Genomic DNA, 24318 nt, shown 5'->3' on the forward strand with positions numbered 1-24318 from the left:
ATTGCTTATTGATAAGAGCCTGAACACCACATAGAGATCATTTGACTTTGTTAGTTCAGACTCTATGGTTTTGCCATGAAATCCGTGGTATTCTTGGCATCATATAATAAAACAAGCATGAAACCTATGAGCGTAAGAGTCTAACTCTGCTTCCAGCTCTGCCACTTAGTAGCTATGTGACCAAAAACTCACTTTACCTTTCAGCTTCCCTACCTGTAAATGATGGTATGGTATACATGATATTTAAGGTATGTTCTAGTTTCCAAGTATGCCTTCACATCATATTTACCATTACAACTTATGCCAGTTTTATTCATCAAAGCCTATTCCATGTCCAGCACAAAGCCCATTACACAGTGGACACCTGACAGACACACTTTGAATGGACCGATCTATTGACTTGTCTTCTCAAACCTTTCCCTCAGAAATATCCATCTTATCCTTTTGTATTGGCTTAGATTTTAACTCTGTGAACCCCAGACATTTTTATTTGTCCACCATCTCTCTTTAGAATTTATGCACTTATATCTAAATATCTTTGCTTGGGGGGGATGGGGCAGGAAGAGAGTTATGTATGAGTATGCACATATGTATCCATAGTTGGATATGTATGTTGTTTTAAAGTATTAGAGTGGCAGTCTACCTGCCGGGAGTTATTATACATTGTCTTACAATGAGGCATCGGACAAGAGAATGAGATTGAATCATTTCCCTCTCCTTTTTCCAGAGTTGCAGTGAAATTCCATGCATGTGTGTGTTTGAGGTGGGGGTCGCAGTATCCAGATAATGTTTAATCACTCCTTTCTTCTATCTATCTTTTTCTTCTTCCTTCCCTCTTTTTCTTCTCTTTTTTCCCTTCATTCTCTTTTGCATTCTTTCCCTTCTTTATTGAAATGAAGTAATGCTATTCTTTCTCCTTGGGTCAATGGTGACTTTTATCCCATAATACAAGAAAGGAGAAGCAATCCTCTATTTGCTAAAATTATCTGAACCAATGAAACCTAAGTGTAAGGTAATAGTGAAGGACAAGAGGAGGTTTTGATATATTAACCCATTGAAGAAATGTTTTGATCCGTAGGAGTGCTGGTGGAAATTAAATTGTTTCGCCCAACTAATGCCAGTGATTAAATTAACCTGAAAATATTACTTAAAACCCATGGAACCCAGGTAAAGACATTCTATGGGTGAACAGGATGCTTCAGAAAGCTTGGCACAACCCTCTTTTGTTTAACATTTATCTTGAATTCTGTTAAAATAAATTGCAACTTCATTCCCTTTCTAAGGAAAGTACATTAGAAATATTTTAATTTTTTCCCTTCATTTTGGGGCACTCACAGTCCCCATCACAGGCAGCATTTATTGTCATAAGCTTTGACTGAGAGGTGCTTTGACTGTTGGAGCTATTTTGAGCTCAGTCCTATGTTTTCTTAATTCTTGGTCTGCTTTTTATAGTTTTTTGTTTGTTTGCTTGCTTGCTTTGTGTGTGTGTGTGTGTGTGTGTGTGTGTGTGTGTATTCTGAGGGTCAAGCTGCCATAATAGGCTGAAGTGGGCATAATTGTCAACAGCGGTTTTTTATACCCTATACCACTTCTTACCATTTCAGATTAGCTGTGTCTAATTTATCATGGAACTAAACACGTGATCTTATTTGAATTTTTAACAAGTTAAAAGCAAATAGGATAGGAGTTGCTTCCAGAAGCTTTTTCCAATTATTCCTGTGTTCTTACCTAAATTCTAGAAACCTGAGGTTTCTGGAGATGTATTCTCCAGATCATGACTATATTCTGGTGAAGCACCTAAAATTCTGGTGTGAATGAGAGCTTTTTCTTCCAAGCATGAAGAGACTTTTTTTTTTTTTTTTTTGCCTATAGTCCTTCCAGGTGCATGTGGCTCTCAATTCCACCCTCTCATTTATGTCTGACTACTCGGTTCTTGTTTTTGCAGTCCCCAGTCCGTCCCAGACCGCCTGAGGATCCGGGTGAACAAAATCAGTTTACAAGACTATGAAGGATTCCACTATGACAAAGAGAAACTTCGGGAAGCTTGTAAGTTGTGCCTTGTGGATTTCATGTGATTAGCCTATCTTCAGCTTCTTGATTGTCCTTGGTTTGATGGATAGATTCATCTTGTGTCTGAAAACAATGGTTAGAAAAATGAAGGGAAGTGTAGTAATATGTGAATGTCAAGTGGTGATTTATGGGCCGAAGAAAATGGAACTGGAGAAAGGAAAGCAGGAGAATAAAACTATTATGTGGAAGATGCCAGGTTAGGCATCTTGGTTTATTAACCACTTTAGTCTCAAGTTTACCTAAGATGAGGGAGCAGAAGGTTGGCAAATGACATATGGTATAGTAACATGTAGAAAATGCCTGAGACAGCATGAGTCTCTTCCTGGAGCCTATATTACCAAATATTATTCTCCTATTTTATGCAGATGTGACAGTGTTATCTGTAAAGACATGTCTAGCCCTTCTAGCTATTATGTGATTGCATAATGTAAGAGGCCCGCAGAATACTCAGTGTCATGATAAAGTGATTCATAGATGGTGAGGTACTGTTATTCCTGAAATCTTAAAATTGACTCTACGTATGAATACTTCTCAATGTTCATATTTTCCATATGCTTCTTTAAATGGATAACTAGTTTTTAGTTCATCTCATCTCTGATTCATGATTTATTGGGCACTTTTTATATTCCAGTCACTGTTTTAGATCCCTGTCTGTATTGTGATATATGAGGTAACCAGGTAAAGTAGGCCAGAAGATGATAAGACCACAGGTGTGTTAGTTAGTAGTCTTCTTGGCTCCACCCTAGTTGTAGAGAACAATAGTCAAGTACAGTAAAGTCAGAGAAGGTCAGAACCAGTATCCAAGAGCACAGGCAAGGACGCCAACAGAAAGGAAGGAGTTTGATACCGAACCAGAGGTTTATGAACTAAAAGCCCAAAACAGCTCTCGGCACGGACCTACCTGGAGTTGCAGAAGACACTGGTAGGAATAGAGTAGGGACACATTCCCAGGATAATGATTTCCAGGCTCTGATTTCTGAACCTGTCATCCTGGAATGGGGTTTAGTGGATGGAAATCTTGAAATCCGGGGTCAGTTTAAGGGTTGGGTGTGGGGACTTTCCAATCTGGAAGTGGCATTGAGCGAGGATCCATTTCCCTGGTAGTTCATCCAATCACTGAACCTCCCGGAGAATTCCGTGTGAAATTTCTCCTTTCTCAATTCCCTCCACTGCTCAGCTTCCTTAACCCTTCTGGTTCTTTTCCTTAAACATCAGTACCTTCTAGCTTCTCCTCAGCCTTCCCTCCAACATATGTTCTTCACTTTCATTTCCTTTGATGCAAAAGGTTTTTTTAATGTTTTTTTTTTTTTGTTTTGTTTTTGAGAAAGAGCAAGTGAGGGAGGGGCAGAGAGAGGGCAACAGAAGATCTGAAGCAGGCTCTGTGCTGACAGCAGAGAGCTCAGTGTGGGGCTCAGACTCACGAGCTGTGAGATCATGATCTGAGCCAAAGCTGGATGCTTAACTGACCGACTGGGCTACCAAGTGCTCCATGATGGGAAAGTTTGAAGTGGAGAAGGAGCAATTCCCTGAACTTTTACATTTCTTTCCTCTATGAATGACAGATTGTGTTTTCTAATATAAATGAGATTAAATAACAAACTAGCACAAATCTAATGTTTGATTTGTAGCACAAATCAAACTAGCACATAATCATGTTATGTAACTCATAACATGATGGGCGTACATATTTGCCTAGGGAGGTATAGCTCACGGTGTTAAGTTGAACTGATTTCAGAGGCTGCTAATTATAAAGAAGAGTGTTTTATGTTCTTTGTCATTTCAAACTTGTAGACAAATAGCTTATAATTTTTCAAAAATTAAAAAAAAGAATGGATCTCAGGTCAGTGATATTTTTCAGTTTACCATCAACTCTCAAGAAAGTCAGTTGGGAGTGGGGAAGCATTTGAAATTTGGGGCTGAAATGAGATTTGAGGCTTATCTCTGGATTTCGCTTATCTGTTCTATCTTTTCTGTGGCATTATCTGTCCACCATTGCCAGAGGTAATTGTGATTTGAGTTTTTACGAGAAGATGACATTTCCTGGCAAGTGCTTTACTCATCATATCTCATGTGATAAAACTTCTCTGTAAGGAAACTTCTTATAGCAAATTGGAGGAGGTAACTTGGTATAAATATAAATCCAGTAAATTCAGTGGTGTCTTTTTGTCCCAGAAGGACAAAGAAACATTCCAAGAGGGAATCAAGGAGTTACCTAACTCTAAATATTTGAATTTGAAGGAAACAGTATATTAATTAGAAGTAAAGACGACCAACTCAGGCATCCCACATTTATTTTTTATTTAAAAAAATTTTTTGTAATGTTTTATCTATTTTTGAGAGAGAGAGAGAGAGAGAGAGACAGCATGAGCAGGGGAGGATCAGAGAGAGAGGAGGACACAGAATCTGAAGACAGGCTCCAGGCTCTGAGCTGTCAGCACAGAGCCTGATGCGGGGCTTGAACCCACGAACCGTGAGATCATGACCTGAGCCAAAGTCGGAAGGTGTCCCATGTTTAATATGTAGTTATGATGCATCTAAAATGTGGTTGCTCAGGGAAGTTTGTCCTTTGGGGTTAAATATTTGATTTCTTACCCTCACTCTTTTGCCTGATTCCACTTCATAACCAACTACAGATTCATCAGAAGGCTGGCAGAACTCAAATTGAGTATAAAGGAAGAAACCAGTTCAAGTCCACATGTGATATACAATGCCCAAATAGATCTGTTAGTTCAGAAGCATTATTAAATAAAATGCATAGAAAACATAGAGATAAAAGGGATTGGAGGACTGCGCTCTGACCTGCATCCCAAAGGGAGTGAATCCGCTTAGGCTATTTATTCACTGTCAACATACAAAGCCTGAACTAGGGCAATACTGCATTACCAGGTTTAAAAAATGAGTTCCCTTTCTTGACGACACCCCGAGTGATTCATTCAGGCAGTGTGTGGCTGTTTGCCATCACTGGTTAATAGATCTTGCTCATGTGTCTGGATTATTTTTTGTGTTGGATTACAACTCCAGTGTTTGTTGTCTAACAAAGCCCCACTTCCCCCCATAAGGCAGGTCTCCTTGGTAATTACAGATGGCAGCTCTTTTAATTACTTTCCTTATTTTAGCATAGAGAAAGATGACTACATTATTTCAAAGATTTTCCATCCTCCTTCCATTTAACTCTAACTCGCCTGGGGGCATTCCCCCTAAAATACTAGCACATAGAGGGTTAATCTGTGCCAGTCCCTTCCTCAGCTCTTGCTGGTAAATTTCAGACTTACATAAAAGTAATCAGAATCTCATTACTGGATTTATGAATTGTTAACCATCATGATAATGATTATGTCCAAGAGGAAAGTCTATCCAATTTAAAAGGTAGAACATAAAGTTATCATGTTAAAAAAAAATTCTTAACATAAATCCATAATGATAGCTGAAACTTACTCCCATAATCTGAAGAAAGTATATTAAATGAGTCCTTAATAAAGCATGTAATCATACAGTCTAGGAAAAGGATGATTAAGTTTTGAAAGTCTGTTATATTTCTAACTCCAAAGGAGTTTCATTGATGCGACATACATTTTTATATCTAGAATAACTTGATACTGGCCAAGATTTAACTCTATCTCATGTAAACTGGCTAAACTTGACTTCTGGCATTAGCTTCCGTGTACTTCTGAATAACCCTGATAATTCATCCAAGTCTAGGCCCTAAAACACAAGCAAAAACCATTTGGGAACTTACTGAAAATAGGCGTAGCCTCTAAAGGTAGGAGACAGCTAACATTTGTTGTATATCAAGTATAGTGGTCAATAACCCCTTTACATTTTTTTCAGTGTAATGGGAATTATATGGATGTTTAAGAGTTTATATAATATATAATATCTCAGTATATCATTCTCTGGCAAACGTTAATGATATTAATTAATTTTATATTACCATGGTGCCTTTGTGAAAGAAAGAAAAGAAAGGCACCAAACTCTGAACTTTCTATTCTAGAATCCAGTCCAGATTATCACCTTGCATTGGATTGACGTGGCATGTCCTCCCAGCCTCCTTTGGTCTGTTTCTCAAGTTTCTCAGTCTTCCCTTCATCACCTTCCCCCCATAATGGTCTTCAGAAATACTGGCCAGGTATCCTGTAGAATATCCCCCACTGGCTTTGTCTATTGTTTTACTCATAACTGGACTGGAGTTGTGGGTTCTTGAAAAACAAATACTGCAGAGGTGCAGTCTCCAACATCCATAATGATGGTTGCCTGATCATTTGTTGTTTTTGGTAGGTTTCTTCTCTGTAAAGTTACAATTTCTTTTTCCTTTCCCTATGCTATTTTTTGTGAGTCACTAAGTTTAACCTATCTTCAAAGGGAGGTGAATCACTGGAATTTTCATTCTTTCTAGTTTCCGTATTTGACCTCAAGTGAATGTAATACGTTTGTCAAAATGGTAGAGCCATTCACTCAAGATGTAGTCATGCTTCCAGAAATTATATATTTGCAACATATATATGCCAGATACCACGTTAATGCTAAACATCGGAAGGTGAAACTGGGACATTGAACATAACAGTATCATTTATTCTACACACATTTATTGAGTGCTAACTCTAAGCAAACCATGGTGAGAAAAAAACAAAACAAAACAAAAATTCACTGGAATTTTTTTCTCCTGTGATAAGAATTGCAGCAGGGCTATGGAAACACTAGGTACCTATTTTCCTAGCAAACATCACTTGAATAACTAAAGAAAGTAATAGAAATATATAAGCAAGAATGAGAAAAGCCAGTTTAAGCACTAATTAGTTGTATAATTAAATACAGTACATTTATCCTCTTCAGGCTTTAGGTGCTTTATCTGCAAAATGCAGTGGTTAAACTAGGTGTTTCCAGAGAACATACTAAATTATAAAAGTGCTTAGCCCAATAGAAATTGCATAGAATTTAATCGTTTTCCTCCCAACATGTTTCCTAAGTTTTTAAAGCATGGGCATCACTCATAATGAATGTGAGCATTAGAAAATAGTGTATGTGCATTTTGCCTCATGAATTTGCTATAAATACTTATTTCTTTTTCTGGTGATTACTTCATCTAAAATTGAATCTTTCCCCCTCATTTGACAAGTTGACAACCAGGCTATTCAGTAGAGATAAGTCCTCCATTTGGTGGAGGTGGGTGTTCCATTTTGAAATCTGTCTCAGGAGTTAAATGGTATCAGTCTGTACTCTGAAGGGCACTGTCCATCCCTCCGTGAGTGTTTGTCTTTTCCTATTTTCATGAGTTGGCATTTACCCACGGTGCTTATTTTCTCTTACTCTTCTTCCCCATCTTTGTCTGTATCTTACATTGATCTTTTCATTTAAAATGTAATAATAAGTAAAAATAATAGTCAACTCATAGTGTACCATCATTGTGAGTAAGGAAATGTCTTAGCATTTCTACTTCTATCATGTAATTTAATTCTCCCCAAAACCTCTGAGGTTTTGGGCTGAGCAACTTGGTAAATAGAGTGGGGGAGATGTACAGGACCCATGGTGACTAAGAAGCAGCATGTGGTGAACTAGAAAAAAAAAAAACAGCTTGTTTATTGCAAGCCAAGAGAAGAAAAATGTTTTATGAAAGGACAGTGAGAGAACTCTGTCAAATGCCCCAGAGTCAAAGAGGTGGAGGAAGGATTGCATGCTAAGAGCTGGTCATTGGATTTGGGGAGAGGGTGGTTATTTGGGCAGAGGGTAGTTATTAGTCACCCTATGAGAGGTTGAAGAGTGAAAAGGTGAATAGAGTGTGTACATGGGAGGGAAGGAAGTGAGTCTGCACAGGTTGCTCTTGTTAGATGTTTAGCTATAGAGGGAAGGAGAGAATGGGCTGGTGGCTGGAAGGGGATGTGGCATCCATGGAGGACATTTTTCTGCATGTAAGATAGTGCAGCTGTCTCTTCTGATGGGGCGCATTTACTGGAAAGAGAGAACTCAATTGAGGAGAGAAGGTCAACTGCAGGGGAAACAGCTTTGTGTGGGTGGAGATGGGATCTCGTGCCCAGTGAGGGCTCGAGGCAGGCTCTGCAGAGTACAGAGCAGGAAGGCAGAGGAGTGATACACAGGCAGGGAAGTTGGAGGTTTGGGTATTCTAGAGAAGTCCCATCATGATGACTTGTATTTTCTCAGTGAAATAAGAAGCAAGGCTACTAACTAATGGTAGCGACGGGAGGGTATCAGTGTTCAGGAAGAGCAGATGAAGTTGGAAATTATCAGTTTGAAGAGCAACAGAATGAATGGACCAGGCAGGATTGCTGAGCAGCAGTTTAGATATAGATCATTTAATTCATTGGCTTTTCATAAGCGCATGTAGAGTCCTACTCAGGTGCTAACAGCTCAGAGCCTGAAGCCTGCTTCAGATTCTGTGTCTCCCTCTCTCTCTGCCCCTCTCCTGCTCGCGTGCTCTCTCTCAAAAATAAACAAACATTAAAAATTTTTAAAAAACAAACAAAAATGAGTGTACTCTCTTTCCAATTTCAAAGATTCACTAGAAGATGATGATCTATTTTTAATATAAATCCCTGTGTAATCTAATTCTGTTTATGATACAAAACATTGCTTTGTTTACAAGTAAAGACGCACTTCGAGAGCTGTGGTGAATTCGATGCCAATGACTTTAAGTCTCACACTAGGAAATAAGCCTAAAGTGTTGATATTTGATCCTTCTCTCATTGTTGAAACTTAGTGCTTGGTAATGAGAACCATCAACTCCAGGTATATTCTCAAGTCTCTGCCCAAAGGAATATTTTTAAATTTTCATTAGTTTATTCTGTGTGCACACACAAAATAATGACCAATCCTTACTGCTCACACACTGATCTAGTTCATTTTCTTGGGACCTTCCTTGGACAACTCTAGGATATCACCTTAGATGGCAGTTTGGTTTCTCTTTAAAGACTTCCTTCTAAGAGCCTTGTATAATATTGTTTTTTTATTCATCATGTTAACATGTGAGTGGTGTGGGGTCAGATGCTTAGCCAACTGAGCCACCCAGGTGCTCCCATTATACTTTCCTAATATACACTCTTACTTCTTTGTAAAGACATAGCTATCACTTCTAGATATGTGTTTAAAAAAAAAGAGTTTGGAATCATAGTTTTTGTTATTGGTTGGGTTTCCACAGGAAATAGAGTCTGTGGCTTTTTGAGTTTTACATGGAGATTTATTGAAGATTCTCCAAGAGGGAACAGCAGTTGTGAAAAGGGAGGAAAGTAGAGTTAGGCAGAGGAGGAAGTTGAGCTGTAACAGTTGCTGGGATGGCCATTTAGGGTTGTCCCAGTTGAAACAAGGGTGGTTTCCTTGGGAAGAAGCAAATCCTGAGTAGGGTAGCTTCCTTCCTGGAGAGGGACTCAGCCGTGAGCTACCAGTAGAGCCAACAGCCAATGGAATGAATGTCTCAGTCCCATCATGGATCCAGGTGGGGCACTTCAGTTCTGAAAGCGTCATCCCATTTATGTCACTGAGCACCTGATTTTTAAACTAAGGTCAGGAGGGAACCACCCACACACTAGAAATCCTTGAGTCCATTCATTTACTTTTCATTAACAACTATGTATTGAATACCTACTATGTACCAAGCACTGTCCTAGGTGCTAGGGATTAGACTCATGACCACTAGCCTCCAAAGTTTTCTTTGTATTTTTTGACCCTGCCATTCCAAATTCAGGGAATTGGAATATAAGTTACCTTCTTTAGATGTGTCAGAATTAACTAAAAGAAACACAAAATGTTAATGATGACCTTTTCTTAAAAGTTCTTTTTTGACATGAACTATTATTAAGCTAAATATTCTCCATTTGGAATTTGAGTGATTAAAATCGGAAACCTAAATGCAAGACAGTCTAAATTTCAGGCTATTTCTAGCTTAACACTGGAGTCAGAATTAACTCCAGAGTTTGATGTTTAACAAGATGGACATTTCTTCTCTGTATTCTTCCAGTTTATTGGTAGAACTATTGAACTGGATAGAACCAAGGACAGAAGTGTGTGCTAATCTGAAAATAACCTCTTTGCAAATTGACTCATAACAACAATTGTATGTGCTACTAACATAGGTAAAAGACGTAGGCTTTTCATAGTTCATCCAGTGGAAAGCACTCTTCTTTTTTTAAAATATAGTTTATTGTCAAATTGGTTTCCATATAACACCCAGTGCTCTTCCCAACAAGTGCCCTCTTCCATGCTCATCACCCATTTCCCCTTCTCCCCCACCGCCCATCAACCCTCAGTTTGTTCTCAGTATTTAAGAGTCTCTTGTGGTTTGTATCCCTCCCTCTCCTTAACTATTTTTTCCCCTTCTCTTCCCCTTACAGTTCTCTGTTAAGTTTCTCCTGTTCCACCTATGAGTGAAAACATGTGGTATCTGTCTTTCTCTGCCTAACTTATTTCACTTAGCATAATACCCTCAAGTTCCACCCGCGTTGCTACAAATGGCCAGATTTCGTTCTTTCTCATTGCCATGTAGTATTCCATTGTATAGATAAACTACATCTTCTTGATCCATTTGTCCGTTGATGGACATTTAGGCTCTTTCCATGATTTGGCTATTGTTGAAAGTGCTACTATGAACACTGGGGTACATGTGCCCCTGTGCATCAGCATTTCTGTATCCCTTGAGTAAATTCCTAGCAATGCTATTGCTGGGTCATAGGAGAGTTCTACTGTTAATTTTTTGAGGAACCTCCACACTGTTTTCCAGAGGGGCTGCACCAGTTTACATTCTCACCAACAGTGTAAGAAGGTGCCCTTTTCTCCACATCCTTGCCAGCATCTATAGTCTCCTGGAAAGCACTCTTTCTTAATAATACTTAGTGGTTTTCCTGAATCACTGATCCATGGCTCTGCTCGGGAGTCACTGATAAATAGAATTAGAGAGTCCCCTGGGTTGTCAGATTCTAAGGATGTGTTTGCTTAAATCTGCCCTATTTCACATCCCTCCGTGGTGCCTGTCTACTTGTAATTAGTTTATTCTTTTTGCTTCCAGAGATTTAGGCCTCTTCAGAAGATTTTAGGAAATCTGTCATTAATTCTGCACATGTATCCAATGAACTCAGAAATTCAGAGCTGCATGACTGAATGTGTCCTCAGTATCTGTTTGTTGGTGACCTTGTCTATCACCATATAGTCCAATGGACAGTATGATATGCAAAAAAAAAAAGTGAAAAATGTTTTAACTTGTCTCTCTAACCATAATTTTGAGTATTTAAATTTTGGAACAGTTAGGAATCTTTGCTTTTGGATACTTCATGTTTCATTTGACTTTTGTATTTATTTGGCTGACGAGGGCACGTAACCAAGATTCCAGTGTTATAACCAAGTATTTGTTAGCTCCTAAATACTAGAGCATTGGCTCTAGTAAATTATCAGTGGTGGTTCTTCTCTCTATCTAGGAACTTTGAAAATATTATCTTATTGACAGATGTACCTGGGAAAAATTATATTATTTTCTAATGTGCATTGTCAAGTACATTCTAGAACTCACCATTAAAAGCTGCTATTACATTTCACACTGGAAGTAAATCCCAAGGAACTTTATAACACATTGTGTTATTGTAGAATTTGATTAGAATTTCATTGTGTGTGACATTAGGAATTTTCATTGAAATGGAGTTCTTTCCATCAAAAATAGAAATCTACATCATTGTTGGTAAACTTCCATATCAAGTTGGAAGATTATAACATTTCTTAGAATTGTTTCATCTGGACCTTAAGAGTTCTTAAGAGTATTGACCCTTTGCCCATACTTTCCCCTAGATTATCCTTGGTAACACATGAACCAAATTCATCAGAAGTAGATAAAAAGAAAACTTGTGCAATTTTAAACATATTAGCTGTGACTGGTTTGCATTCTCCATCTGACTTCTTCTGTTTTTGTTCAGAAGACTGTTTTAACTTTTTTCCCCCTGGATTTCTCTCTCACTTCTGCTTTTCCATTTATTATGCCCTGTATGCTGGTGATTACAAGAGGTAAAGAAAAGGATCAATTACTGACTAATTCATATTTCCTGAGGACTGTAGTAAGGGCTTTGGATGGATGTCTGGGAGAGGGTTAGGGCATTGTCTTTCTTCCTTCTTCCTTCCCTACTCTTGGTTCTCCCGGCTTGAGAATATTTTTTAAAAATTTGTTAATGTTTATTTATTTTTGAGAGACAAAGAGACAGAGTGTGAATGGGGGAGGGACAGAGAGAGAGGGAGACACAGAATCTGAAGCAGGCTCCAGGCTCTGAGCTGTCAGCACAGAGCCCCACATGGGGCTTGAACTCATGAACCACATGATCATGACATGAGCTGAAGCCAAATGCTTAAGTGACCGAGCCACCCAGGCGCCCCCAGTCTTGAGAATATTCTTAAGAATTCTGCCTGTAACAACATTTTAACTAAAAAGCCCCTTTAAGATAGTTAAGGTGTTACCAACTGCTTTTGAGGCATTTATAACTGGTCTTTGTCATCCAGCATTACAAAAGACACTTTTATATTGTTTTCATAACCCATTCACCCATCTCTCCCTCTCTCTCTCTCTCTTAATGTTCCTCTTCCCAGCCCTCCCCCACCCCTCATCTCACCTTCTTTGTTTCCTCCACTCTCTCACGAGCTCAACAGGCAACAGTCCACTGCGGCGTGAGGGGGGTTACAAGGAGGTTATAGCTGCCACCGTGAGGGGGGTTACAAGGAGGTTATAGCTGCCACGGGCGCTCTCAACAACCTTGACTCACCCTTGTATCTTTTCCTTCTCACTCTCCGATTGTTCATAGGGATGATTCCTTGACTTCAGTCTCTCCCCCACATGTCTCTTCTTTCTTACCTTTGCTGCCATTTCCACTCTACTGGGCTTCACCCTTCTCCTCCCCTTTACTGCTAAAGCTCTTCCTAACTCACCTTCCTGCCACTCACCTTGTCTTCCACATCTCTGCCAATGATTTTTCTAAAATGTCAAAGAAAAATTGGCCTGGAACAATTAAACAGGCTAGGAAGAATTTATTCAAGACTATTGCAAAAGAGAATAGAGAGTCAATTCTGCTGTAACAAAAGGCAGGAGAATTTTTTTTTCAAATAGTTTATTGTCAAATTAGTTTCCACATAACACTCAGTGCTCATCCCCACAAGTGTCCTCCTCCATGCCCATCCCCCCTCCCCCCCACATCCATCAGTCCTCAGTTTTTGTCAGCATTCAAGAGTCTCTCATGGTTTGCCTCTCTCCCTTTCCCCCACCATTTCCGCCCTTCTTCTCCCCCTTGTTCCTCCGTCAAGTTCCTCCTAATCCTCCTATACGTGCAAACATATGATATTTGTCCTTCTCTGCCTGACTTATTTCGCTCAGCATAACACCCTCAAGGTCCATCCATGTTGCTACACATGGCCAGATTTCATTGTTTCTCATTGCCATGGAGTATTCCATGGTATAGATAAACCACATCTTCTTGATCCATTCATCTGTTGATGGACACTTAGGCTCTTTCCATGTTTTAGCTATTGTGGAGAGTGCTGCTATGAACATTGGGGTACATGTGCTCCTATGCCTCAGCATTTCTGTATCCCTTGGGTAAATTCCTAGCAGTGCTATTGCTGGGTCATAGGGGAGTTCTATTGTTAGTTTCCTGAGGAACCTCCACACTGTTTTCCAGAGGGGCTGCACCAGTTTACATTCCCACCAACAGTGTAGGAGGGTGCCCGTTTCTCCACATCCTCGCCAGCATCTAGAGTTCTCTGATTTGCTCATTTTAGCCACTCTGACTGGCGTGAGGTGGTATCTCAGTGTGGTTTTGATTTGTATTTCCCTGATGAGGAGGGATGCTGAGCATCGTTTTATGTGTCTGTGGGCCATCTGGATGTCCTCTTTGGAGAAGTGTCTGTTCATATCAAAAGGCAGGAGAATTTTTAAGCACTGGGGTGAGTGAGTAGAAAAGTAGTGGAGGACATTAGCAGGAGGCTAGTCAGTGTGATGAGGCTATCCTTGTTTGCTGCTGATTAGTAGCACTTGGTTCGAGTTCCCTACCCACCCATGGAGCCTCAAAGATCAGGACACTATCTTCCTTGAAGGCATCAGAGAAAAGCCTCCCAGGTGTTTGAGAAAGACATGCTAGGCTTGCAAAAGTCTGAGAGGCTGGGCGAAGACTGACATCTTAAAAGACAGAGAAATACTTTACAATTGAAAGTCTTCTGAATAAGAACTGAGAGGTCAGCCACCATGTCAAGTATAGTCAAGCTGACGGTGACATTAAGGCCTTCTAGGTTGATGTAAATCTCAAACCTTTATCATCTGTTGGAAATCCTATAGTTATCTGCCTGTCCTTTTGAGAATAAAGGTTCCGCTCCTTAGGATAAAAAACCCCACAAGCTTCTGGCCTTCACCTCACCCCCTCGTACTCTGCACCCACTTATGTTTGTAAGTCTTGAACATTTTCTACTTTTCATGGTTTGGATTCTTAGACTCTAAGAATGGCCTAAGACTAAGAGAATTTCCTATGCCTGAGAAACTCTTGTCTCTGTTGCTGGACTCCCTTATTGTCTTCATTTGGGGTAACTCTCTGTGAAGTATGTCCTGACCTAAGAAATGTACAGCTCCTCTGTGTCCAAAACACATTAGAGTCTCATTTGTCAGAGTTGCAATCACAAGGTATAAAATCGAGAGGATGTGTTTAACATCCCTCTGCTTTCCCCGGTCTGTAACACCTTGAGGACAGGTACTGAGTCTTACTCAGCATTGCTCCTCACCTCGTAGCACTACAGCGGTCTCTGGCAGAAGAAAATCCTTAAAACTTACGTGCTGAATGGTTAAGTGGAAGACTCATGGACCTGAAAAATATTTTCGTATGATATCTGATGCACAATTGCCTAGTTACATGAAAGTGAACATCAGGGGTTGTTATTTGAGATTATAAACGATGAAACATTCAAGAGGATTTTTTTAAAAATGAGTTGGAGGCCCCTTGGGTTGCCTTCTCAGGTAGTTTACCATTAGGATAGGAAGCAGAATTTGATCTGTAGTTTGAAACCCAGATTTGTAGAGAAGCTGCTACTTTGTAGAAAGCACACCTTCAAAATACTGGCCTCCCAGAGAATGCAGTGAAAACTCTGTAGTTTACTTTGATCTTGTGCATGACCCCTAGAACCAGCTGTGGAAAGGTTAAGCTCAAGCTATGGAGTCCAAACTCTAGGATCACTTTTGATCACAGGAACCCAGTGTCCTGAAACCTTTTACAGAGCCCAGCTCTGCCCTGGTGAAGTAGAAAGTTCTTAGGATGTTGTATTTCTTTTTGAATGCTAATATGCCTATTCATTTCCTCTGTTGGTTCCATTTGAGCTCTGGCAGTTAATGATGACAAGATGTTGTAAAACAGACCTGTGGCACCCAGGGGGGAAAGTTGAATTGAAACATTGCCAACTCATTCTCTTTAATTATTGTCAGCCATCAAGTTGGAACTTTAGTTCCCTGATAACCCCGACACATCCAAAACTAATGAGAACCATAGGAAGATCCACTCATTCCCTCCCAGCCTCCCTTACGGCTTTCTTTCCTTTCTTTAGAGTCCCCTGCCTCCCCTCCTTGATTTTTATTTCTAGTTCCTTCTTCCCATCATCTTGTGACTTCTTGAATAGTGTTAAAACTAGGGCCAAGAAAGTAGATAACATTTGTTTTTCTGTATGTAAGTAATTCTCTTGATATTAGCAAAGTATCTATCTGTAGGAAACCCAAAGCCTGTTTTTTTTCTTTTCTCTTATGTTTCTATTTTTTTCAATTAATAGGCTTTATTTTTAGAAAAGTTTTACATTTACAAAAAAATTAAGTGGAAAGTACACAGAGTTCCATATATTCCCTCACCGCACACCTCCCTCCCCCACTCAGTCTCCCCCGTTATTAACATCTTGCTTTAGTATATGGTACATTTGTTGTTAGAATTGACGAGCCAGTGTTAATGCATTATTACTAACTAAAGTCCATACTCCACATTAGGATTCCTGCTTGTGCTCTGTACTATAGTTTTATGGGTTTTCACAGATGTGTAACATGTATTCACTAAGACAGAATCAGTCAGAGTAGTTTCACTACACTAAGTACCACTGGGCTGTACTTCTCATCTATCCCTTTCCTGTAACCCTTAGCAACCACTTTTTTTTTCCTCTCCATAGTTTTGCCTTTTCCAGAATACCATGTAGTTGGAATCATGAAGCTCATGACCTTTTCAGACTGGCTTCTTTTTACTTAGCAGGTTGCATTTAAGCTTCTCCATTGTCTTTTGTGGCTTGAAAACTCCTTTCTCTTTCTTGCTGAATAACATCCCATTGTATGCTAATGAGTCTGTTTATTCATTCACCAATTGAAGGACGCGTTTGTTGCTTACAAGTTTTGGCAATTATGAATAAAGCTGCTGTAAACACTCATGCGCAAATTTTTGTGGGGACATAATTTTCAGCTGGTAAGAATTTGTTTAATTTTGTAAGAAGCTGTCAAGCGATCTTCCAAAGTGGGTGCACCATGTTGCATTCCCATCTGCGGTGAATGAAAGTTCCTGTTGCTCCACATTCTCCCCAGCATTTGGTGGTGTCAGGTTTTTTTTTTCAATTTTAGCTATTCTAATAGATCTATAACATTATTTCACTGTTTTAATCTGCAGTTCCCTAATGACATATGATGTTGAGCACTTTTTTCATGTGCTTATTTGCCATTTATTTGTTTTCTTTGGTAAGATGTCTGTTCAGATCTTTCCCTACCTTTTAATTGACTGTTCCTGTGGTAAGAGTTCTTTACATATGTTGAATACCAGTCTTTTATCAGATATGTGTTTTGCAAAGATTTTTTTCTCCCCAATCTGTTTGGTCTTTTCATTTTTTCAACAGTATCTTTGACAGAGCAGAAGTTTTAATTAAATGAATTCCAACTTCTCACTTTTCTCTTTCATAGATCATGCTTTTGGTGTTGTATCTAAACTGTCTTTGCCAAACCCAAGCTTGCCTAGCTTTTCTCCTGTGTTACTTTCTAGGAAACAGTTTCTTTTTAAGATTATTGGTTTCTCAAGACTGTGTATAAGTTGATAGAAAGAGTGAGTATTAGGCATGAACTGTATAGATTATGTCAATAAATCTAAAATTGATGCTTAAGGAAATGTCAAATTTTAAAAAGGGTATTTCTGAATAGCATTAACATAAAATGCATTTTTGGTGATTGTTCAAAACACTTCGCTGTTTTATGAATTTTTAACTCTATGATTTATTCTTTTTAGGAATGACTGTGGTTTTATTTAGCCTCAAGACTGCAATTCTAGTATTTTTATGTGTATGTTTAGAGCTTATAATGCAATCTTTGCAAATTCTTCCATTTTCTGAGAAGCTTTTCTCTAAGGTCTCATACCTTCTTTTAATGATCCCATTGGAGATAGTTTTGTTTGTGTTTTGAATAGGTTAACAGCCCCATTCAGCTGCATTCTGTTCTAACAGGAATTAGACTGTAATAAATAGAGCTAGAGGTAGACAGACTGACTGACAGACTTAAACCTCACCGTGTAAGGAAAGATGATTTCGCTTTTAGATGTAGACACTCAGTAGAGATGAAAAGAGTCTCTGCATCAATGTCTATCTTCAGCTTCCCTGAGAGTGCACATGAGCCCATTCTAAGAGTATTTAGGGAACAAAGTAATGATTGAATTCCGAGAAACATTGGTGAGAGTGTTAGGGTATGTTCTAGGTATCAAGCAGAAATATGGTTAGAGGGAATGAACTTTGAATTCTAATGCTTCACCATAACCTTCTGCTCCACCATAACCTAACTGTTGCTCTGAAAAACAGGTTAAGGTAGAGTACATTCAGGGTGATATAGTGTTGTTATACACATACATACATACATACATACATACATACATAAAAGAAACTGGTTCAGACCTGCCTGGGCTCTATCCTTGGGTTGAAAAATAACTCCAAGGATAATGAAAATCTTAATGATGACAACTGTCCACATAGCAGTCTCTTGAGTCACAGTGCTCCAGTATATATTGTTTGGCAGCCCAATGTATTTGTCATCCTGAGTTTGTCTAGCCCCGCCTAAGAGGTTTACTTTGCTCCTCTTGATTTTTGTATTCCCCATGTGTTATGTTGCGTGCATTCCTCATCCTTTTGCAAACTCAAACTTTTGTCAGAGGAAGTACTACAGTAGCTTCTTGAACGAGAATGTGTCCTTCATTCAATCCTTGGACTTGTTTGATAGCTTGGATCATGTGTAAAAGCCTAGAATGCTGAAGGCATTGCTTCATTGCCTGCCTGCCTGACCCTGCAGTTGCTTGTATAGTTTAAGACTATCTAATCCCTGATCCTTTCTCTGTCATCTAGTTATTCCTTTCTGGAAATTCATAGATGTTTCATTGTCCCCAATATTCTTAAATTTTAAAATAAAATGTCTTACTCTTGTTTTATTGTTATCATGCTGGGCACCTGTCAAGTCATTTCAGTTTGAAGCTAATATTCTTCAGTTCTAAGGAACATTTTTTAAATTTTGTTTATTTTTGATAATTATTCCTTTCTCTTTTCTCTGGTTTTTGGAACTTCTGTTATTTGAATGTAGCCACTTGGCTAAGTCTTGTTTTTCTTAGTGTTTCTCTTGTATTTAATGCCTCCTTGTGTTTGTGCTCTACTTTTATGGAGATTTCCTTAACATTGTCTAATATTATCTCTAGTAAACTCTATTTTCCTATCAGTTTTTTATTTTCAAGAATTTTTTGTTCTCTGAATGATGTTCCTTCTCCTTCTTCCTCCTATTTCTTATCTTATTTAAAAAAATTTTTTAAGTGTTTTTATTTATTCTGAGAGAGACAGCGTGAGCAGGGGAGGGTCAGAGAGAGGGAGACACAGAATCTGAAGCAGGCTCCAGGCTCTGAGCTAGCTGTCAGCACAGAGCCTGACGTGGGCCTTGAACCCATAAACCCTAAGATTGTGACCTGAGCCGAAGTCAGACGCTTAACGGACTGAGCCACCCAGGCACCCCTCTTATCTTAATTTTAAATAGTTTTTTTTTCAAGTTTTATTTATTTTTGAGGGAGAGACAGAGCGTGAGTGGGGGAGGAGCAGAGAGCGAGGGAGACACAGAATCCAAAGCAGGCTCCAGGCTCAGAGTTGTCAGCATAGAACCTGACATGGGGCTCAAACTCACAAATCATGAAATCATGACCTGAGCCGAAGTTGGACAGTTAACCGACTGAGTCACCATGGCACCCCCCTCCTATTATTTATCTTTTTTAAATATAATCTGTTTGTATTTCATAGATGGAATATTTTCTTTTAACTCTCTGAGGATCCCCCAAGAAGAGGCTTCAGATCTCTTTCCAAAAAGACAGGGTTCTGGATACCAGCTTTTAGAGAGCCTAGTAAGGGAAGAAATCTGGGGATCTGTATTCTGCAGACAGTAAATTCTCATCTGCAAAGTAATTGTACCTGCTAAGAGTGGCTGGTGGAATCTAGTGATCTGTTTTATCTGCCCCCTCCATCCTCAGTTCCTGAGGCACTGGATGCTGCCAGTTTGTGAGACTTCTGAGGGTTTTGCTATACAAATCTTGTTGATTCTCAATCCCATCCATAGTTTAGGACTGGACTCTCTAGGGGCTATGGGTCATTTACCAATTTTCCATCTGCTTCATCTGTTACTTTCTTCTCACTGTTTCTCCTCTTTTTTTCTTGGTTTATGTCTTTTAAAACCCCATTTACTCTGACTTAGCATTTCAGACAAGAGAAAGGGAAGTGTTAAATCTGCCATCTGAATTGAAAAACCAGCTTGGTTTTTATTGCTTAGAACATATAAATTCCATTTGATCCCTGCAATAAAAGTTCCATTATGTAGATTGAGTATTAGTTGTTGCTTATTGGAGTTAAAGAAAATCTCTAAGGCCAAAATAAGATGAATCATCAGGATTAGGGAAAATAACTTTAATGTTCAAGTGTTAACGACTTTCATTGCTCCCAATTAGTATGAAGGAAACTTCAGTGAAGTGGTAGTTAGTTGTCAATATTTTAAAAAGAAGGTGATAATTCTCCACCAATTTCTTCTTCTGCCACCATGTCAATCCCCAGATGGAACTGTCAGATTATAATATTTTTATACTACAGTTATTTTTCCCATTACAGAAAGAATAGAAATTAGTTTTAAGAAAACAGGAATATATCTTATGGAACTACCAGCTAATCCTGATAACTGAAAGATATATGATAATATGTATTCATTTTCTAGCTAAAGTTCTAAAGATAGTAAAGGGAGTACAGGAGAAAGAACATTGATGTTTTGGTTATTCATTCTTAAATAGAGTGTTGCATTTAATCTTCATAAAATCCTAGAAGATACCTATCCTAAATACCATAGTCTTCACTTTAAGGTTCAGAGGAATTGAGTAACTTGCAGAACCAAAGAGCTAATGTGAGTAATTCCTCATGATTAAAGCAGTGCTGGGATTTGAATTCAAGAGAGAATGACTATAAATCCTTCTTATTGCACACTGCTCCTTTCATAGGATGAATTTGACAGCAATTGTCAGTAATCATGGTATGAAATTGTGGTAGAGAATGCCTTTTTTAAGCCTAATTAAAAGCTAACATCAGTCAAAAGCACTCTTTCTCTTAATTGACTTCTTGAGGAATAATACAAAATAGCTGATTTTATACTTAGAGTAGAAACGAATGACAGATCTTTGAAAACTTTTTCCTAGCTCTACCTTTTTTTTTTTAAATTTTTTTTAATGTTTTATTTATTTCTAGGAGAGAGACAGACAGACAGACAGCGTGAGCAGGGGAGGGTCAGAGAGAGAGGGAGTCACAGACTGAAACAGGCTCCAGGCTCGGAGCTGGCAGTCAGCACACAGCCCGACATGGGGCTCGAACCCACGAACCGCGAGATCATGACCTAAGCGGAAGTCGGACGCTTAACCGACTAAGCCACCCAGGTGCCCCCTAGCTCTACCTTCTTTATTCTAGGTCTGGAATATCTACTGTCTAATTGTAGTTTAAAATATCTGGTACCAAGTACATTGAATGTATGATCAGTTTAGCTCCAAGCATTGATAATAGAAGGAAATCAAAGATGATGATAGAATTCTTGCATTTCTATAACATGTGTCTCCTAATTTAAGTAGATAGATAATATTGATCAAATTTTATTTCTCTACATTGGCACTTTTGAAATTAAGAGAAAACATCATTAAACAAGATTCTAACATGGGCTATATCATGTTAGTTACAGCTATAATTGATTTCTACATTTGACTGACTTCTAGGCAAAAATTCTAGATTTTCTTCCTTATTCCTCAAGTGTTAGAAATCTTTATTCTTTTTTTAGTTCAGTAGGTAACCTTATGTAGCCTAGCTGAGGATGATTACTTTAATCATACTTTTAGGAATCTCCTCACTGAATTTCCCTTCCATTTCTTTTAAAAATGCATGATTATCATACTAATGACTTCTCTGATGTTTCTGTTTACATTCAAAGAGAAGAGAAAAGTTATTTTTCTATATTATTATTTCCTCTAAACATGTGACACTTCCAGGAGTCCTCCACACGTTTTTGCTTACTGACTCCCTTGCTTAGCTTCCGGAAGAATAGGTAAAGGCAAGCCCCAATCCAATGCACGCTTGCTCTCCAGCTCCAGACCTTTGTTTCTTTGCCTCATGTGGAAAGCTGACTTAGCCCTTAGAGACATACTTTCTCTTTCACACGTGAACACACTCTAAGCCCTTCTCTCTCTTTTTATAAACTGTTACTGAATGTCTACCATTGCTCTACCAGACGTTATGGTTGTGAAGGCAAATGAGCATTCCTGATGAGAGAGTCTAGACTTATTCACATGCTTACATAGTTCTACAAGATGATGGATGTTTTCAAGCTTTATGTATGTATGCAGGACTTTGGTTTCCGCTAGAGAGATCACTACCACACCCTGTTCCTTCAGACTGCCAATCTAGGAGGTAATCTTGAGAAACAAGTGATTTCTTTATCCCTAGACTACCCTCGCTTCTCTAACTAAAAGAGCTGATGGGGCTTCATAGCTTAACAGAGAACCTAAAACTACCCTGAGGCAAGAATTAGTCCCTCTGTCCTATAGTTTTCAAATGACTAAGCTCATACTTTTATATCCCCTATTACAGTTAGTATTTTTTGTTTCTGTGTATGTCTTCTCTACTATGGGAGTGCCTCAAGATTTTTCCATACATTTTATTTCCATATATTTTATTACTGTATTATTAATTTTTAGTGCCCTAGCATTTTGCATTTTCAGACCCATTTATTGATGATGAGGGCTTAAAAAGTCAATGAGTGAAAGATTTTAGAAAATCTTCAGTGAACACCACTGTCATATCATGTGCTTGCTAGTCGCTAGTTGCTTAATTCAAATTTTTGAAGGGGTTTTTTTTTTTTTTGGTTATGTTACAGATTTAATAGTGTAACTGTACTTTTAAAATTAGAAATAGGCAATACATGTTTTCAAGTCTTGGGAAAGAGACTATTTTTTGATTATTCCAGGAATCTTACAGTCATATCTGAAGTGGGAAGGTCTATCCATTAAAGTCCTTGTGTAACGTACCGCCGCCTAAATACATAGGGTATTGAAGACACGTAAGAGCTTTTCCTGTTTCCTGAAGCCCTGTTGCTACCGTGTTTACACTGACTGTCTTTAAAATCAGTTGGATTTTTAAGCTGTAAACCTTCTAGGAGCTCTTTTATTTTTTTTTAGAAACATTTTATGCCTATTTAGTTCTGGTGTTGGCCATCAGGCAGCAGTGCCTTAGGTAGGTAGAGTCTCTTGAATAAGGAACTATTGCAAACTGACAGAAAGATTAAGCCCCATCCATTCAGGAGGGAAAGGGGGTCAGTGTCCAGAATCATGATTTTTAAATTCCTCTCTCGTGGTACATTGACCTTGGAAAATGCAGGCATGAATTATCAGCTGGCTGTGAACACCTTCCTGGTCTTGTCAGTCCACTGTTTCCATGACATTACCCTTCCTTCCAGGCCACTGAGACAAAAGGAAGGGTCACCAGGGGCCCAGGGACAGTGTGGGTCATGCAAGGAAAGGGATGACATCTGACCCAAAGAGATTGGGTCACAAGGGAGGTTTAAGGCGAATTTGGGATATTAAAATGTCCAAAACACTACTTATATTTATGAGATATGTTTTTAACCACAAGAGACACATTTATGCCAATCTAGAAAAACCAAGTATGTTATTTTAGACTTTTCTCTTTCTTTCACCCTTAGCTATCCCTCTGGGTATTCTAGTTGTGCGTGGAGACTGTGATTTGGAGACATGCCGTATGTACATAGATCGCCTACAGGAGGTGAGTTTCTTCAGCCAATTATTTATTCTCAGTTTTCCATTCTGTCAGCAATGACCAGCCGTGTATATTTACTTCTGAAATGATGCATTTGAGGAGGAAATGGAAATGTGGTGTCCTTTTAAGCATCAACCACATGGTCTCTCTCCCTGGCCCCCCACTGCTATTTCCCCTCCTCAGGTGGTTAAAATGGGAAAGGAGGTTGCTCTAGTGTGACCCATTAACTATAGCTTGGAACATCTTGTCTTCCCGTCAGACTTCATACCTGTATTTTTTGAGCTACATTGAATTTCAAAAGGCCCTGATGAATAATGAAGGAAAACAGAGAGTTAGGTGGTTTAATGTTTTGTATCTAGCACAGACTTCTGTCAGAGATTGCTACATTTTTTAAAACTATAACTTCTACAGGAGAGAAAAACCTTCCATACTTCATAGAAATTTGTGTCAGAACACAGAGGAATACTAGATTCTTTCCCTCAGTTCGGCTTCCCATAGAGAAGGACAGTGGAGGAGACCTCATAAATGGCATCCTCATGAATTTAAACTGCAACAGCAAAGCCAGGAACCCAGAGCCATCACTGCAGTGGCCAGTGGTTGTTTTTACAAAACTTCGAGGGGGAGTATTCCCTGTCTTTATTCTACAAATGGCAAAAAGCATAAACCATCACTTCTTACGTTGTTTTTTGATGAAAGATGCACATTATATCATTTATTTTCTGGATGTGGTCTAGACATTTTTATTTTTAAAACTATTGGGTAATTATGATAGATACCACAAGATGAATAACTCCCTTCTAGACGACACATTCTACATAAGTAAAGATCAGAAATAAAGAAGATGTATAGAACTTAAAATCCCTTCAAATTGTAGCCACTTAGCTTTGAGTATTAGATTCTATTGCTCTTTGTGGAAATAAACTCAGGTAG

General features: G+C 38.8%; 1 protein-coding gene across 4 annotated transcripts in view; it reads left to right on the forward strand.

Moving 5' to 3' along the window:
* Nucleotides 1–24318, forward strand: part of DGKI (diacylglycerol kinase iota) — a 247430-nt gene that overhangs the window by 124863 nt on the left and 98249 nt on the right. For 2 of the 4 annotated variants that reach the window (XM_077781021.1, XM_077781020.1), the window contains exons 16-19: nucleotides 1946–2071; nucleotides 8043–8071; nucleotides 16625–16633; nucleotides 23315–23394. In XM_077781021.1, coding sequence (XP_077637147.1) covers nucleotides 1946–2071; nucleotides 8043–8071; nucleotides 16625–16633; nucleotides 23315–23394 — 244 coding nt within the window. The remainder of the gene's footprint in view (nucleotides 1–1945; nucleotides 2072–8042; nucleotides 8072–16624; nucleotides 16634–23314; nucleotides 23395–24318) is intronic. The other 2 variants (XM_077781022.1, XM_077781018.1) reach the window with 1 other exon arrangement.

The sequence above is a fragment of the Crocuta crocuta genome, unplaced genomic scaffold (genome assembly GCF_008692635.1).
Source record: "Crocuta crocuta isolate KB4526 unplaced genomic scaffold, BGI_CrCroc_1.0 scaffold228, whole genome shotgun sequence".
In the NCBI taxonomy this organism is placed as follows: domain Eukaryota; kingdom Metazoa; phylum Chordata; class Mammalia; order Carnivora; family Hyaenidae; genus Crocuta; species Crocuta crocuta.